The following is a 17344-nucleotide window of genomic DNA, read 5'->3' as shown; positions in this document are numbered from 1 at the left end:
ACCCAGTCAAGAATCCTAAATTCTTGTAGCAATTTCAGTACCAAACTATTTCAATAGCTTCTACAGACTCAAGATGAACGGACCAAATTGTTTCTTCAACAATTCCTACAGACACCAGGAGAAAGGACCAAGCCACAGCTTCTACAGTCTATAAAAAAACGGACCAAATTGTCTAACAATTCCTACAGACATTTACAGAAAGGACAAAGCCTCTGCTTCCACAGACTCAAGATGAATGGACCAAATTGTTTCTTTAACATTTCCTACAGACACCAGGAGAAAGGACCAAGCTTAATGAACAGTTCTACACTATAAACACTGGTCTACTTCTTTTGAAAAACAGGGTTATTTGAGAGTGCTGACAAGTTTCCCTCACCAAATGATTAAAAAAATTCTGAACACGGACTCAGTTTGTTGATCTTTAGTTGAGGTTGTAGAATCTCCCAGATTCTTCTCTTCACCTTGTTCTCTTCACAGATTCGTCTTGTTCTAGTGATTTTGGTGAGTTCTCTTCTTATCTGTCTCTCCTGGCAAATTGTTAGATTGTTAGACGTATGAATGTCAGGTGTTGATTATGCATGAAAGAACTAGACACAAAATCCTTCACTACATAAAGAATGCAAGACATATGAAAAGGCTATAATGATGAAACACAATTGTTTTAATGATTGTTTGCTATGCTCAGAAAGTTCATTTTGTGCAGTTACTACTTCCCAAACAGGAGCTACCAGAAAGTTTACCTGGACTACCTGAGTTGAGAAGCAGGTAACTCAGCAGATTATTATATTTGCTTATCGAATCTGTCAACCCTGAAGTAAGATTTGACTGACTTGCAGGTACAATAGCAAGAGAAAATGAAATGAATAAGATAGGAGGAGTAATGAAATGTAACACTGAGATACAAGCTACAGCACACTTCACATTCCACTTTAAAGCTCATTAAGCGAGAGAGAGGGAACGAGAAAGGTTTTTAATGATTCTATGACAAAGAACAAGTTATTGAAAAGCATGAGTAGGCACCATCATTCCTTAAACAGTCAGCACATGGAGGTGAAATTGACTTCAAATCAGCTCGTACACAAAAGGGGAATCTGCATAAGAACTAAGTCTCAAAGACTCCATCACCTCCTCTACTGGCAGCCGCTTTAGTTCTGACAAAAAAAAAAAAAACAAACAAAACAAAACTGTATACTTATATTTCACAGGCTCTTCTCCGCTTTCTTACTGGACAACCAATTTCTGGTTAGTACTTTTGGCTTTTTTGTTCATTCTTGTTAATATTATTGTCCATGAAATACTCACAGCAACAGGACTGTCACAATTATTAAATAATTTCCCAATCATAATAGTTTGAGTTGTTCAGAATGATCAATGATTGTTTTTAAATGATCGGATTTACTACATTAATACACAATGGTGCATTTACCTAACTTTTGCTATGGTAAATTGTTTTTACCCTTTTAGTTGTGATTTGTCTCCTATTTGCAGTGTTTCATAGTCAGAAGGCAGATGGAAATTCTTTGCGTTCAGTATTGATAAATGACAGACCATGTGTATTACCTCTGCTTGTGCAATTGTATTATAATAGTGTCAAACTCTACAGATAAAAATAAATCACTATTCTTTATGATAAATTTCAGTCAAAATCCAACAGTTGTGACACTTATTCAGTAGCATGCAATATTGCAAATGAACACTTAAACAAAAAAAAAGAAATATAGTTTTTTTAACGATTTTTTGTAAAAAAAAAAAAAAAAAAAAAAAAATCTTACAAGAGGATTTCTGTGAATATTTTGGTGTGAAACATAAAGCTATTAATTTTGGCCGAATGAATGCAGACCAACCTTTAATTGTTTAACAACACAGCATTACCACTTTGCTCTAAAGTATTGCAAGGAATATTGCAATATACAGTACCTACTAAAAGCAAGGTCAGTTTTTGCTATACACTGAACACATTTGAGTATCTCTAATCAAATATTAGACAATAGATATTTATGGCTAAATGTATTCAACTTAGAACCTAGTCACATATTGTCATAGACCAAATTATAAAAAGCATATAATCATTGATATGTGAATGTTTTTGTCTATTCTTTTTGTCTGTTTATTTAAAATACAGTACAGACCAAAAGTTTGGACACACCTTCTCATTCAAAGAGTTTTCTTTATTTTCATGACTATGAAAATTGTAGATTCACACTGAAGGCATCAAAACTATGAATTAACACATGAGGAATTATATACGTACATAACAAAAGAGTGTGACACAACTTAAAATATGTCATATTCTAGGTTCTTCAAAGTAGCCACCTTTTGCTTTGATTACTGCTTTGCACACTCTTGGCATTCTCTTGATGAGCTTCAAGAGGTAGTCACCTGAAATGGTCTTCCAACAGTCTTGAAGGAGTTCCCAGAGATACTTAGCACTTGTTGGCCCTTTTGCCTTCACTCTGCGGTCCAGCTCACCCCAAACCATCTCGATTGGGTTCAGGTCCGGTGACTGTGGAGGCCAGGTCATCTGGAGCAGCACTCCATCACTCTCCTTCATGGTCAAATAGCCCTTACACAGCCTGGAGGTGTGTTTGGGGTCATTGTCCTGTTGAAAAGGTGGTGTGTCCAAACTTTTGGAAGGTGTGTCCAAACTTTTGGTCTGTACTGTATACGGAAGAAGTCTTGAGCATAAGCGCTTTCTTTATGTTATATAATTTTATATAGACTACTTAACACTATATTGTACATAAGATTAGTTTTAGTTGTTACACACCAAGCTCCCTCTCTCTCGAAGTTACGAGTCAAAAACACAACATAAATCCATCTTAAAGTCTACAGTCTTGTGATGCTCCATAATATTTAACTGTTAAAAAACGTCATTCATTAATATATTTGAAAAAATTGTAATTGTTGAGGATGGCAGTACAATTAAATGTATTCACTTTATTTTATTCTTTTTTTTTTTTTTTAGAATATATTGTATGCCTTATTGCCCAAGTTTGTGGATACTGCTGGAATCTATCTATCTAGACAGCCAAGAGATTCACAGGATTATTGTGGATTGTATCATAATTTCAACATTAACAACATTATATATATATATATATATATATATATATATATATATATATATATATATATATATATATATATATATATATATATATATATATATATATAATACACACACACATATATATATCTGTATGTGAGCACATGCATAATCCTAATAGTGAGAGTGAGTGCTGTAGACCCTGCATCCTTGATTGTGTATTTGTGATTATTTATTTGTTAGATTATTGATTGAGGTACTTCTGTTGGGGTTAGCTAAATGAGCAGCCAGCCTTATCATAAGACCTTGAACCTACTTTATATTCAAATAAGCAAATTACACTGCACAGGAATGTCATGCATGGGTGCCGTCCACGAAAGAAACCTCTCCTAAAGGGAACTGGAGTACCTGGAGGAAACCCCCGAGGCACGGGGAGAACATGCAAACTCCACACACACAAGGCGGAGGTGGGAATCGAACCCCGACCCTGGAGGTGTCAGATTAAACTATTATATTAAACTTAGTCTTGTCAACATTTTGGACCATTGCTTTGTGTTCATTGAGATATTGTTTAAAATGTTACTTTTTAAAGGGGGTGTACTCATTTACGCTGAGCACTGTATGTACATGCATCATTTATATAACACTGCCAATTTAGCTTAGATCACAGTGATCACTCAGATCTTTGCTTGGCCGAGTTATTCATACCATGAGTCTGCACCTATAGAACAAGCATTGCCAAGCACGCAGGAATGCACAATAAAGACCTGAGAGCTGAACTGATGCGTGTGAACATCTGTCAGTGTGCCTGATCTCAGGCGCAAATATACACCGCATTCTCAGAAACTAACAAAGGGAAAGTCACATATTGGATTCCCATTTTCCACCAGCACTGAAGTCATCCGGGTATAGCGATGAAACATGTTTGTTACATACTGAGCTCATCAATCAGGCCGACCTAGATGCTCTTTTCACTTTGCAGGACTGAAACTGTTACGCTCTTCCAAAATTAAGCCCAATGCACACATTCATGCAGCTCTGGGCAGTTTTTCTCTGATTACTTTTTAGAGGAGAATGGGATAATATTTCAGTTGCCCTCAAACCACTGAGACCACTAAATTACTAATCCTAAGAGTCTAATCCTAAAAGTCTAATGCTTTGCATAAGGCAAATGAAATGGCAAAGTAAAAAATTTAAGCATAACCAGACTCTAGTATAATCACTGTGAATTGAATTTACAGGTTAGTTTAATGTAATAAATAATCAAAGTTTATTTAACAACATAATATGTACTGTATGTTACATTTTATGTGTAAATTTTCCCTAAATCTAAAGCTAAAAATTTGTGATTTTCATCAATTTTCCTGGAGTTTAAAAAGGAGAAGAGCAGTCATTAATATTTATACTGCATAATATGCCTCTCACCCTTCAGGCTGTTAGACTGTTTATTTTCAGCTCAACTTTATGTATGCATGCATGCATCAGCAGCAGCTCATGTGATGGCACATTGTAAAACTGGAAAACAACAAATAAGACAGAATAAGTGACAGAATAACAAACTCACAACAACAATCGTCTGATACTAACACAAACAAAAATGGAAGTTAACAGTTTCTAATTTAGTTTATTTCTAACGGTTTCTAAAAGTAACTTCAGAAAAACCCATAGACTGGGGAACTGTGCCAACGAATTAGAAGAAAAATACACACAATTGAAATAGTTCAGACCTATTCTGCCTGCAAGACAAAGAGAATCTCTTTAGTGTGTCAGATGTCTGATTGCCCTAGTTTCGGGAAAACTCACGATGCACTCACTAAATTATTTTGTCTGTTCCTGTCAGCTCTCTGCCCGATAGTGGCAGCTTAAGGAGATCACCTACAGGGTGTAAGTCTGTCTCCTGATTTCATAATTCAATGCGTTCCCAAAAGTACAACGATCTTCGAAAAATAGCTCTGAACATTAGTGATGTGCACAGTTAAGTTGGCTAAAAAAGTCACTAAACCTTTACACGATGCAACGTTTCAGACAGAATAAACCACTTCTTTTCTGTTTGCAACATCCCAGGCACTGGTTTCTACTATGAAATAAAATACTTCAGCGAGTCAGAATATTATACAGGCTATGTTGGGCAAAGATGATTTACTCATATATATTTGTATATATGTATGTATGTATATGTATGTATGTTTTAAAGTGCATAATGCAGTAATACTGCAATGCCAAGTCAGCACAAGAAAAGATAAACTGATACAGATAGCAAAATCACAGCATACCTGCATGACTGTGTATAGCAGTAATACAGACAGTTTCTATAGTAACTTACAAAGAGACTTGAATAGTGAATGCACCAAATAAACGACTTAATTAAAGCATGCGTCATCCTTTATATCGTGAAGCTTTCTGTGAGATCCTTCATGTGGTGAAGCTTTCTTTCTCTTTCTGAACTGAATGTTGTGTGTGTGTGTCAGGCAGTGTTTCAAGAAACCATTCCCCCGCACCCTTACACTACCTCCACCAGCCTGAACTGTTGACACAAGGCAAGTTTGGGTTCATACAGTAGCCTTGTGCTGCTGGCACCAAATTTTGACCCTGCCAAATATGTGCTTCAGCAGAAGCTGATATTCTACATTTCTCCTCATTTTGCATTCTGTTCTAAGTTGACAGAAATATAAAGTGCTCTGTGAGTGCATGTTTAAAAAAAATATTTTTACACAAATGGCACTTACCTGCCATAGTCAAACTGTGAGTAAATGTAAACCGATAGCACTGTTTTACCCACAACCATATGAGCTTAATATCAGCAGGCACATCCTTCAGTTATTTTTTTTTAACAAGTAAGAGCTTCACTAATGATTCTTTTCTGCAGAGCTGCATTTCATAAAACAAAGCCCCTGTTCAATGCACATATCAGATCTTGTAAAGCCAACACTAGTGCTCAAAGGAAGATATATTTCACAATGCACAAAGCAATGTGCTCTATTACTAATTCAACTCTTAAGGGCAGACAGAGAAATTTTGAAAGAGTACTTTAAAGACCAGTGCTTAAGGCAAGACAATAGAGGCAGAAATTTTGGTCACATAAAACATTTTTTATATTTTTGTATAAACTGAATCTATAACATGTCATCTCTTAAACTGTAAAAGGAAAAAACAAAATGAATGTGTTTATTTTTCTATTTTATATCCACATCCTCATTATCTGAAATTCAGCAACATTAAAGAAGGCTTAGGCTCCACTCAATCAGCACAATCACATCATGGCATCTATCACTGAAAAGCTTTTTTACTGATACAAATATCATATGTGGCATTATGATGTTTTCTTTATAGACATATTGATGTGTGTCATTTCTTAAAATGTTGATAATCATTGGCTTTATGATGGATTGGGGGTTCTGGCAAAATTATCTATAGTAATATGTATTGTGTTAAAAAACATGATGCATGAATGGAAATTGTCTTAAATACCAAAAATGTCCCAGTACAAAACATACCCTACTAAAACAACACTAGCGATACACTAGTGATACACAGATGACAGAGAGAAGTATAAAAGACAGGAGATAAAATCAGATACAAGTAAAGACCTTCATTTAATACTCACATCAAACATGAGGATAGAGGAAAATGTGATTTCAGTATGCAGCTGTTCTGCAGGCAGAAACACCTTGTTGATAAAAGAGGTTCAAGGACAATGGCTGTTTGGAGCCGACAGGAAGTCTGCAGTACTTCAAATAACCACTCTTTAGCACTTCGGTAAGCAGAAAAGCATTTTACAATGCACAGCAACTTGTACCCTGAGGGTGATGGGCTATAAAAGCAGATGACATGGGCTTCTACCCACATCTAATAACAGAAACCTGAGGCTATAGGTGGCAGTGAAACCAGACAACATCACCTGGTCATCATATTCCGAACTTGACCTGTCCAGGATAAATGGAACTGCGCCCACACTTGCATTAGATTCCTGTTTGATCGAAGCACTCAAAGAAGTCTTCTGCTTTTCCAGCCCATTCATCTAACGCTTTGGCAAAATGCTGTCCATTCTGGTTAGATGAGTTACTGTCAGCTTAAATCATTCTAGCCTCTGACCTCTCTCATCAACAAGGTGGTTCCACCCACACAACTGCTGCTCACTGGATGCTTTTTTCTGTATCATTTCATGTAAACACTAGAGACAGCGGTGTGTGAAAATCCCAGGAGATCAGCAGTTCTCAAATCATTCTGGCACCAACAACCAAAGTCACTGAGACATCCCTTCAGATATTTAATGTGAACATAAACTCAAGCTCTAAACCTGGATGATTTAATGCGTTGCACGGCTGACACAAGATTCGCTTGTTAGATAGGATAATTGCATGGATGAGCAGGAGCAGTGCTAGTTTCTAATAAAGGGTCTGATGAGGCCACGTCTAGCCTTCAAAGAAAAACAAAACAAAACAAGAAAACAACAACAACAACAACAAAAAAACAGTTAAACTATACAACATACGTTTCATTTATTATAGTGTGCTTGGATAAACAAGAAACAATTCAATCAACTACATATTGGAAAACAACAAAACCAAGCGACTATCTTTATGATCAAATTATAGCCATCTAAAAACAACAGGACCGCAGAATGTGTAGCACTGTGCCAGTAATACCAAAGAATCTAAAGCTGGGATGGGGAATAATAATGTACGGTTATACACACCAGAAACCATAGTATAGAACTGTATAGAAGTAGCTGTACACTATGCTGTTGTGGATGTACTGTGGATGTACTGTGGCTTCATACCCTTATTGAGAAAGGTTGAAAAGTGTCTGTCTCTATAACAGTACTTCTACTAAAAAAAGTTACACTAACACCATGTTATGAAGGAAACAACGTTTTCAATTGCAACACACAATCTGTGTCACTTAAATGACTATTTAGGTCACATAGAGACATAGAGAGTTTTTTTATATGGACTCTAACACGCGGATGGATGAGAAAATCACAAAATACGCATCTCCAAAATCTGTGCGCAAGACTAGGATCAGATCTAATACCTTCATACAGCAGGTGAGAATGTTTGGAAGATTTAAATGACTATTTTTGAACGTTCTGTGGAAAGTATTTTGGACTCACCACGAGTGTGGGCACACCGGCCACCACGGTGTAGAGCAGCGCGGGCGGGACGGCGCTCGCATCCTCCGGTCCCAGGTACGGCTTCGTGTACGCGCTGTCGTAGCAGAAGAAGCCCTGCACGTGCACGTTGAAGGTGTCCGTGTACTCGAAGTAGTAGGCCAGCATGACCGTCCCCGCCATGATCACCAGCTGGAAATAGAGCATGGTGGTTAAAGGTTGGCCTGAGAGCATTTACCAGTCCACAGTGCTGAGATAGAATAGCACGGTCGTGTTCATTCCTACTCCTGCTCCTCCTCTCTCTTATCTCGGCTCGAGGTTTGCCCGTGTGCACGCATCAGGCTGGCGTGCGGGTGTGAGATCAGACCCATCGCACTCCGCGTTGTCGAGCGCGCGCTCTGTGCCAGGCTGTAAGGTTCGCTCGCGCTGAGCAAAGGATGACGACGGAAAGTGACGTGAGTGCGGCGCAGCGCGTGTGCGATCATGCAATCAGTCACCTGTAAGCGCGAGATGTTTGCTTTCGTGACCAAACGTCTGCTTCATATCCTTAAATATCTTCATGACACAATTACACCATTAAACCAGCCGTGATCAGCTGCTCTGTAGAGAGATAAAGTGTTATAGTACACTTATACACTTACTAAACCTTATGATGTGTTAGGGCAATGATTTTCAACCCTGGTCCAGGAGAACCCTCTGTTTTGCACATTTTATATGTTTTCCCTGCTTTGGCACACACAATTCAACTCAACAAGACCTTTGTTTTTTGAATACTGTGTGGGGGGAAAAAGAGCAGAATAGCAAATAGTGATGAGAATGAATGTAAAAATCTTTGAAAAGGTATCAATGACAAGGGAATCAACTCATTAAATACATCCACTTGTGTACAGTTATTTACAAGGATGGAAGGTAAACAACTACATGTACTCTAGTTACAGTGCTCGAAACAGGACATGGTTCACTGTAATGAAACCTTTTTGAGAATCCGCTTCAGTCGCCAAATGAATTTTTGTCTGCAGTAGCAATATCTGAGACTGTGGGGACAGATAATCATCCCTGGCACACTTCATCAGGTATCTTCAGTTTTAAATGCCTCAAAGGAACAGTGTGATAATGGTCTGCAAATTATGTGAGCCAAATCTCATGCAGATATGGGAATTTCACAGCTCAGCATCCAAACTGAGGAAAACTGACTGCCTTCAGACATCTGAGTGAGCCAGACAAGCTGTACTAGATGTACAACGTCAATTTTCTGTATAATAGCGATTGCTTGTCATGTTAAAAATATCTAAGTGCTACCACAGTCTATAGGTCATGCTCAAACTAAAAGTGTGTAGCATGTATGAGTTAACATGAGCTAACTAGCCAGTTCAGGATGCTTTCAATTGACTTTATTTTTCTGTATACAGTGTTGAAATTTGAAATAGTGTTCACGTCAGCAGTTTACTTATTTTGTTCAAAATGCAATGCTGAAACAAGAGAAACAAGAAACAATTCAATTCGGTTACTCAGTTCTTAGTAATGTTAGTACACAAAAATTTACTTCTCAGGTATAAAACATTTTTAAATTAGTTTGCAAATTGTAGAAATGTAAAAAGCAATATGTGAATACTCATACTTGCATTATTTTCTTTATCATCATTACTACAGTGATGCATTTTTACACAGGTCAGTGTTTTATACTATTCCACCACTGACTAGTTCTATCCCTAGGGATTTTATTAATTTTAGTTACAGTTTGTAATATAAGACCTGAGTGATCTTTGTTGATCTCGGTGTTTACCTATATCCAGTGTTATAGTGTGTTTGTGCTGAAGGTGTTTATAGGGGTGTCGCTGTGCTCAAAATCATTCATACAACTGAAAAGTTTCCTGTCCCACTCCCAGATGTTCACATTAACCAAGTAGAGATTCATTAACTGAGCAGGCATAAAGCATGATGGAGTGATGATTTAGTGTAGACCAAGTGTAGAGTTCACATCTGCTCTGCTCAATACTAATTGGGAAGCTGTTATTTATGTCACATTGTCTCAGTATGGGCAAAGCAGAGCAGGAATCAGCAACTTTATTAAGATATTTATGAATTAATTGTGAGTTCAGAACAATACCGTGAATTAAATATGATTAAAAATACAGAATGGAAGCAGGAAACTGAATATAAGTGACATTTTAATGATATTAAATATACTTGTTTGGAGTATTTTAAAAAATAAAAATGAGGATTTGAATGTTATTCCCAATATAAAATGCCATTTGAATGCAATATGGAAAATAAAGTGCTAAAGTACAGTACAAGAACAATCCTAAATTCATCCTAAGCATCCTAAAATCTCACTTTGGTACAGTAATCATCCTATCCTTATCACTTTGGTTTTAATTTTGGTTGCTCTGGCACTAGAATTCTAGATCTAGATCTTGCTATATTCTCTAGATCACTAGGTCATGTTATCATCTTATGATATTGCAAAATACTGACACATTTTAAGTATCTTTAGTTTCTGGTCTATGTCATGGTGGATCCAGAGGGTGTCCCAATAGCATAAGGCACAAGATTGTAATGCACACATACAGTGCAGTACAGTTTATACATACAACTGAGAGTAGCCAATCCATATGACATAATGTTTTTGGCAGGTGAAAGGAAAATGGAAAATTATAAGGAAACTCGCATGCGTGAGTGGGATGAACATGAAAATTCACAGGAACAAACTAGTGATGTTTAAGGGCATTCATAGAGTGTCTAACAATGTTAAATGAACATTTGTTAGTGGAAAAAACAGGCCACTGTTTTTAATGGCAAGCCCCTGTTGTCCAGGCTGCAGGACTAAAGCTGAATAATTACAACATTTGTCAACAAAGAAAATAAGTGAATTAAAATATAGAAGTTAATAAATAAGCTCTATACAAAATGAAGCCTTTTCAGTGTCCTGTGCTTAACAAGCAAGCCGTGGCTGTAGACAGCTTGAAGCCAGGTCTCTCTCTATATGTGTCATTTCATCACAATATGTAAATAAGGAGCACTTATTAAAAGACACAACTACAGAGAGAAACTTAAATGTGGCACGCTTCAAGCGTGAGTCACATTTCATAAGAATTCATGAGTTCAAGGGATCCTGTGTACTTTGCTTTAATGAAAATGTTTGTGAAAATCTGAGAAATACTGAAGTGTGGATGGTAAGCAGAAGAGGAGAGCTGTCCATAATCAGTGCTACAGCAACAAGCTCAGCTTTCACAGCATGGTGCAAGTCGGGAGACTCACAAGATTTTAATAGATTCCTGTAAAAAAAAAAAACACACAGATTTTTCTATTTATGTTTATATCTTTTGAAAAAAAAACCTTAATATAAACAGTTAAATTTACATGCAAATGTTTTTGTCAATTCCAATGAATTAAACGCAGATTCTGAGATGTTTATATGAATCCAAAAACTCATCAGCCTGTCGAAGATCTCCATTTACATGTAAATTAAAAGTATTTAGTATTTATGATGCTATCACTATAAATGGTGTCTCCCGTCAGAGTGTAACAAGTAAGTGCATGTTAGTGAACATCATTTTGCTTTGAAGTATCAGATTTTTTTCCTGCCTCGACTGTTCATGTGTTCATATACGTTAGTGATGTGAACAGACTTTTGCCTTAAATAATCTTTACATGCATTTTTAAGACAACACAAAGAGCATTTGCTCTGCAGGTCGGCTGCATCTCGTCACCTCATCAGGTGCAAAGACGGAAAAGGATCTGATGGTTAACTTTCACAGTTTTTGCAGCTATTACTGGCACATGTGTGCTGAGAGAGAGATGTGTGTGTAGATGAGGAGCCTACAGCGATAATTGCCTGTGTAGTGATGTGTAACATAAAAAAAGACATCTGACTGAACATATCACGATGGCATGACCACACTCGAAAGAGGCTTATATCCAACAAAATCACGTCTGGGTTACATGCTGGCTAAAATAAGAACTGAGCCATGACAACTGATATGTGAATGTATATGATGTATATACTGAGCACTGAGCTTGATCTTGCAGTGTAATGCATGATTAGCAAGTTTAGATGAAGCTTCATATGTACATTAAAACAGAGTGAAATTCTTCCTTCATATATACCAGCTCGGGTCAGAGCACAGGGTCACCCATGAAACAGCTTGGATTAAGAACCTTACTCAATGGACTAGAGGTGGCAAATTGGTGGTGCTGGGGCTTAAATACCCAACCTGCTGTTCAGTAACCGAGAGCCTTAACCAGTGAGCCAAACCGCAGATTAATAAACTAGTATTAAAATTTTGTCTGGATTCAATTTATTAATCCAACTTGTAATTCTTTAAGACTCATAGACTTAAACACACACAATTTTAATCACATACTTCATTGAACATAATGACCCACTAATGTTAGTGTACATTCTTTTTGTTTTGTGGCAAAGTAAACTTCAAGATTACTGACGGCTTCCGAGGTTTGAAATAAGGAGAGCTGTTGTTCTGCATGTAACGCAAAGATGGCCTTTATAGGCGTTTCTTGAGTGTTTACGTTCCTACGTTTATGTCACAACTAAGAACAGAAGCTTACAAAGTTTCCTCGTCATCTGAGAACTTTTTGAGAATGAAAAGCGAACAATTAAATTTGCAACAGAGAGATGTCAGAAAAGCTAGAGAACTAAATGTGAGCATTAAAATCTCTATGTTGCATATGTAAAGAGTAGATTTGCATATGGCCTGCCATTTATTACACCACATCTAATATGCTTAAACTTGTTCTTAATCTGTTTCCTCAGATCATTTAACAATTTAACTGTAGACTACGTAACAAAACAAGCATCATAGACAGTAACCAACTGCTGTTTTTGCAATTCCATCATGTTGAGCAGCAATGGCAGCTGATCCATAGATGTAGCAGGTGCAGATTTAGATTTAGATGTCAGGATTTAACCATTTTGCCATGAGTTTTTTATTTATGTTTGGTGTTCACGTGTCTCCTGCGCCCTTGTTTATTCCTTCCCGCCTCAGCACACCTGTTTTTTATGTGTCTAATTGTCTTACATAGTTAATATTTGTATTTGTTTTTATTTTATCATAGTATTGTCATCATGGTCTGTGTCTTGTTCATTGAGTTTTGGTTTTCTTTTTCCCCAGTGTTTCCCATTTGTTTTTGTGTGTTATGTTACGTTTAATAAATCGTGTTTTAGCTATCCTCGCATTTGGGTCTTTCAGTCTCCATGAAAACACCCGCTGCTCTGACAAAGTTCTCATTCATAACTCCATACATGTTAAATTACATTGACTTGCTCACCATTTTTGGGCATTTAATAAAAAATATTATTGCCTAGTGGCAAATAACTACAACAAACATTAACTAAAGCCCACTGGGGCAGGAATGGAGCTGTCCCATTCTCAGGGTAGAAGCAGCAGACAGGACAGTTAATGATGGTTCTTTGTGGCTTACTAGTGTCACAGTTTTAAAACAATTTTAAAATACTTTGTGGTCACCAATATCTTCTTTAAAAGCAAGTAATCAGAATGAAGTGCTGTAAAGCAGGGCATATAATCTGTACCATGTATTAGGAGATACAGTATTTTCAGAGATTTGGTGACTGAAAGAGGGGTTTTGGAGTGAATAATGTCTGTACATAAAAAATGTATGCATGTCACAGTGACACAGCGACACCGTGACACAGTGACACCATTCCACCTAAAGCATTTCGCTAAAAAAAAGCAACCCTGATTAATGCTATTAGCTTTTCTGTATGTAGACAGCTGAACTACACTATGTCTAAAAGTGAGCTTCTAGTCTGTATGCTGGATAACTGTATGTTTTTCACTCTCAGGGTTACTTCAAAGATTCACTACATTGTCAACTATGATAGCCTTTTGACATCATTTTGTTTAAGGTAGCATTTCATTATTAATGTCCTGACACACAAATTTATGATTACAAGCTGCTGCTGTTGAACCTTTTCCAAACTGACAACTTGTTGTTTGGCTTGCTTGGCAGAGTGGGCTGCATACTGTACCTATATCAATAAATTATTACATTTCATTTTAAATTGAGAATCACTTCGTTGTTCTATAGAGATTAAATCAGAGCTTGGGTTTAAGTAGAGAGGAAACATAAGAACTTGTGAAAAATGCTGTCTTCTACTGAATATTAAATTCTGTCTAATGAAGCTCTGCCAATTCAAAGCAAGCCATAAATCAAAGCTTGCTCTAACACCCACACAAACACACACACACACACACACACACACACACACACACACACACACACACACACACACACACACAAAACAAAACAAAAAACCTGAGCCTTATATTCACTAGAATATTTATAAATGTCACCAGTTAGGTAGGTTTTCAGTTTTCTGAATGTCCTTGTAAAACAACAGAAGTTTACATCAATGCCAGTAGCTTCAGTCATCTGTGCATTAAGCATTCGTCAACCAAATGATTAAAGAATAATGAAATAATTGTAACAATGGATAAAAAATGAATACATAACCTTGCAAAAATATTCACTTTAAGGGTCTGTAAAACTTCATGGATTTTGTTTTCCCTGATCCAATTAACATTCAATTAAATTTATTTAAATTATTTAAAAAAAGTAAGTAAGTAAATAAATAAATAAATAAATAAAATGTAATTGATATAACTGAAATGTTTCTTAGTATATACCTACCAGATTCAATACGTGACAGTAATTTGGGTAAATCTCCACAAGGCACACCAGATTTGGAGATCTTCTACGTTCTCCTTTATTAGGAAAGGGTTGGCTTTTCTTGATGGACAGATTTTCTTGATGGACAGATTTTCTTGATGGACAGATTTTCTTGATGGAATGATTTCAAATCATTCCATAGATTTCTGATTGAATTTAGGTCACAACCTTGACTAGGCAACAGTCTCTTTGCTGCTTAGCTAACCACCCCATACTAGCTTTGGCCTTTGGGTCTTGTCCTGTTGGACTATGAACTTCATAACTGTTTTCAAACATTTGTCAGATTTCATCAGGTTCTTCCTCAGAATATTATTGTCCTCGCCAGCATCTATCCTACCTTCAATCTTTACAGGCTCACAAATTCTTACTGATACAGAGAAATCCGCACAACAACATGCTTCCGCCACCCTATTTCACAGACAGGGTGGTGTTTTGGTGGTGAGCCATGTTGGTATTCATGCCAAAAAGTTCTACATTAGCTTCATTTCAGCACAAAATATTGTGACGCGTGTCCCTTTGATATTATTGTGTGGTGCAGATGTAGAACAAATTAGCCTTTTGGTTGATCCTAGCTTCTCTGACTGTCTTCTTTCCTAATCATCTAATTTACATGTAAAAGTCATGCATTTTAAATGACCTAATTATTGGCACCTCTTCAATCCTATATCCTGAGCAAAAAACATAAAAAAAACTCTAATCATATCTTACATTTCATCCACAAGCTCTGGGTGTCAACCCAATGTTTAAAGCAAATATCTATCTTACCAGATGGTTAAATAATTATCACAGTAACGTTTCTTGTCTTCTTTTGATTGAGATTCATTAGCCACATTTCGTAAAAATCGGTCTTGATAAACACTCTTTATGCATGAGACATCAAGTATAGCCATGACTCACTTGCCTCACACATTCATTTAATTCATTAAGTCACTTTTCAGTAATGGGCACTGTTTTATTCAGTACATGATATAAAATTGTTCAGCTGGACTGGACAGGTTTGCTCCCCTTCCCTGCAAGTGGCCAGGCATGATGTTTTTAGAACTCACTCATGGCTTAGTTTTCTAATGTTGTTTAATTCCTAGCATACTTTATTTAGAGCAAACATAAGTCATGCGGTACATTTTACATAAAACAAAATGCATTAGGAAACACCAAAGATTTGGCCAAATTACACATCCATAGATAAGTGCAGATCCAATATCAGATCTGAGCAAATACATGAGCTTTAGTATTTGATACATAGTATATTTAGTATATAGACCTACAGTCTAAATCATAAGTGAAATGCTGTATTTCGTTTAATACCAAAGTGTTGTGCTGCAACATTCCAACCCAATGTTCACACCACTAGCATCAGCCAATGGAGAGTAGGAATGTGGCCTGTCACGAGTATATGCATCCACTGTCAATACCTTATGAGCACTCATCTCATTTACATACATGGTTACAGCTGATATATTTTGCTGTACAATAATGATTGTCAAAAATGTCAAAATCATGTTATATATTTTTTGAAAATCATGCCACCTCCTACTACCAAGAAATGTTTACAGTGGGGAGATTAAAAATGTTCAATGGCACTGCCAGTCTCAAAGGGTAAATGTGTGCCATCTGGTGGTCTCTTGTGTGATTAGCTATATATATTTTTTTATTTTTAACCAAAGACTAAAGGTGTGTAAATCATTGTAATCTATGAGCCACGGAGCAATAAACATAGATCAAAATAAACTTAATATTCAAATACAGTACTAAAAAGGTGCTTTCCTGTTGTAATGGTAAGGACAATGGACTCTGTACACAAGTTCAAGAAGTGAAATTCACTCTGAAGCTACAGAGTGAAATTGGTGCAAGTGCTCTGCTCTGCAAAACATTTTTGGGGTAGAAGTGAGAGAACAAGACCACTCTACAGTATACAATCAAAAATGTATGTCACAGAGCAATAAACATACATCAAACATATAAACTTAATTGTCAAATTCTGAAGCTCTGCTTTCCTGGTGTAATGCTTCGCACATTAGACGCATGCAACATGGAACCAAGTTCAAATAGCACTTAAGGTTACAGACTGAAATCTGTGCGAGAGGTCTCACATGCAAGATTCTTTTGGGCTGGAAGTGAAAGAACAAGAACACGCTACAGTACACAATCTACACTGATTGTAATCTAAAAGCCACAGAGCAATAAACGTAGATCAAAATTTGGTTAATAGTCAAAGGCTAAAGATGTGCTTTCCTGGTGTAGTAGTCAGGGCATTGGATTCTGCCCACTGAGACACAAGTTCAAATAACGCAGAAAGCTTTTGTCACTACTAGGATTCTGTTGTCCTAGTAGTGACAAAACAAGACCCCTCTACAGTCCACAATCTATATTAATTGTAATTTATAATCCACAGAGCAATAAACATAGGTCAAAATATACTTAATAGATAAAGGCAAAAGAAGTGCCACATTGCATTCTGATCTCCGAGACCCAAGTTCACA

General features: G+C 36.7%; 1 protein-coding gene across 4 annotated transcripts in view; it reads right to left on the bottom strand.

The window, feature by feature from the left end:
- The window catches only part of plppr5b (phospholipid phosphatase related 5b), a 50821-nt gene that overhangs the window by 28952 nt on the left and 4525 nt on the right, over positions 1-17344 (bottom strand). For 3 of the 4 annotated variants that reach the window (XM_027148737.2, XM_027148740.2, XM_027148741.2), the window contains exon 4: positions 8160-8348. In XM_027148737.2, the coding sequence (XP_027004538.2) occupies positions 8160-8348 (189 nt within the window). Of the gene's footprint in view, positions 1-8159; positions 8736-17344 lie in introns of those variants that run through there. The other variant, XM_027148738.2, reaches the window with a different exon arrangement.

Source organism: Tachysurus fulvidraco, chromosome 3, assembly GCF_022655615.1.
Source record: "Tachysurus fulvidraco isolate hzauxx_2018 chromosome 3, HZAU_PFXX_2.0, whole genome shotgun sequence".
Taxonomy (NCBI): Eukaryota; Metazoa; Chordata; class Actinopteri; order Siluriformes; family Bagridae; genus Tachysurus; species Tachysurus fulvidraco.
Note: the sequence above shows the minus strand (reverse complement) of the source record. Positions and strands in the feature narration are given on the sequence as shown.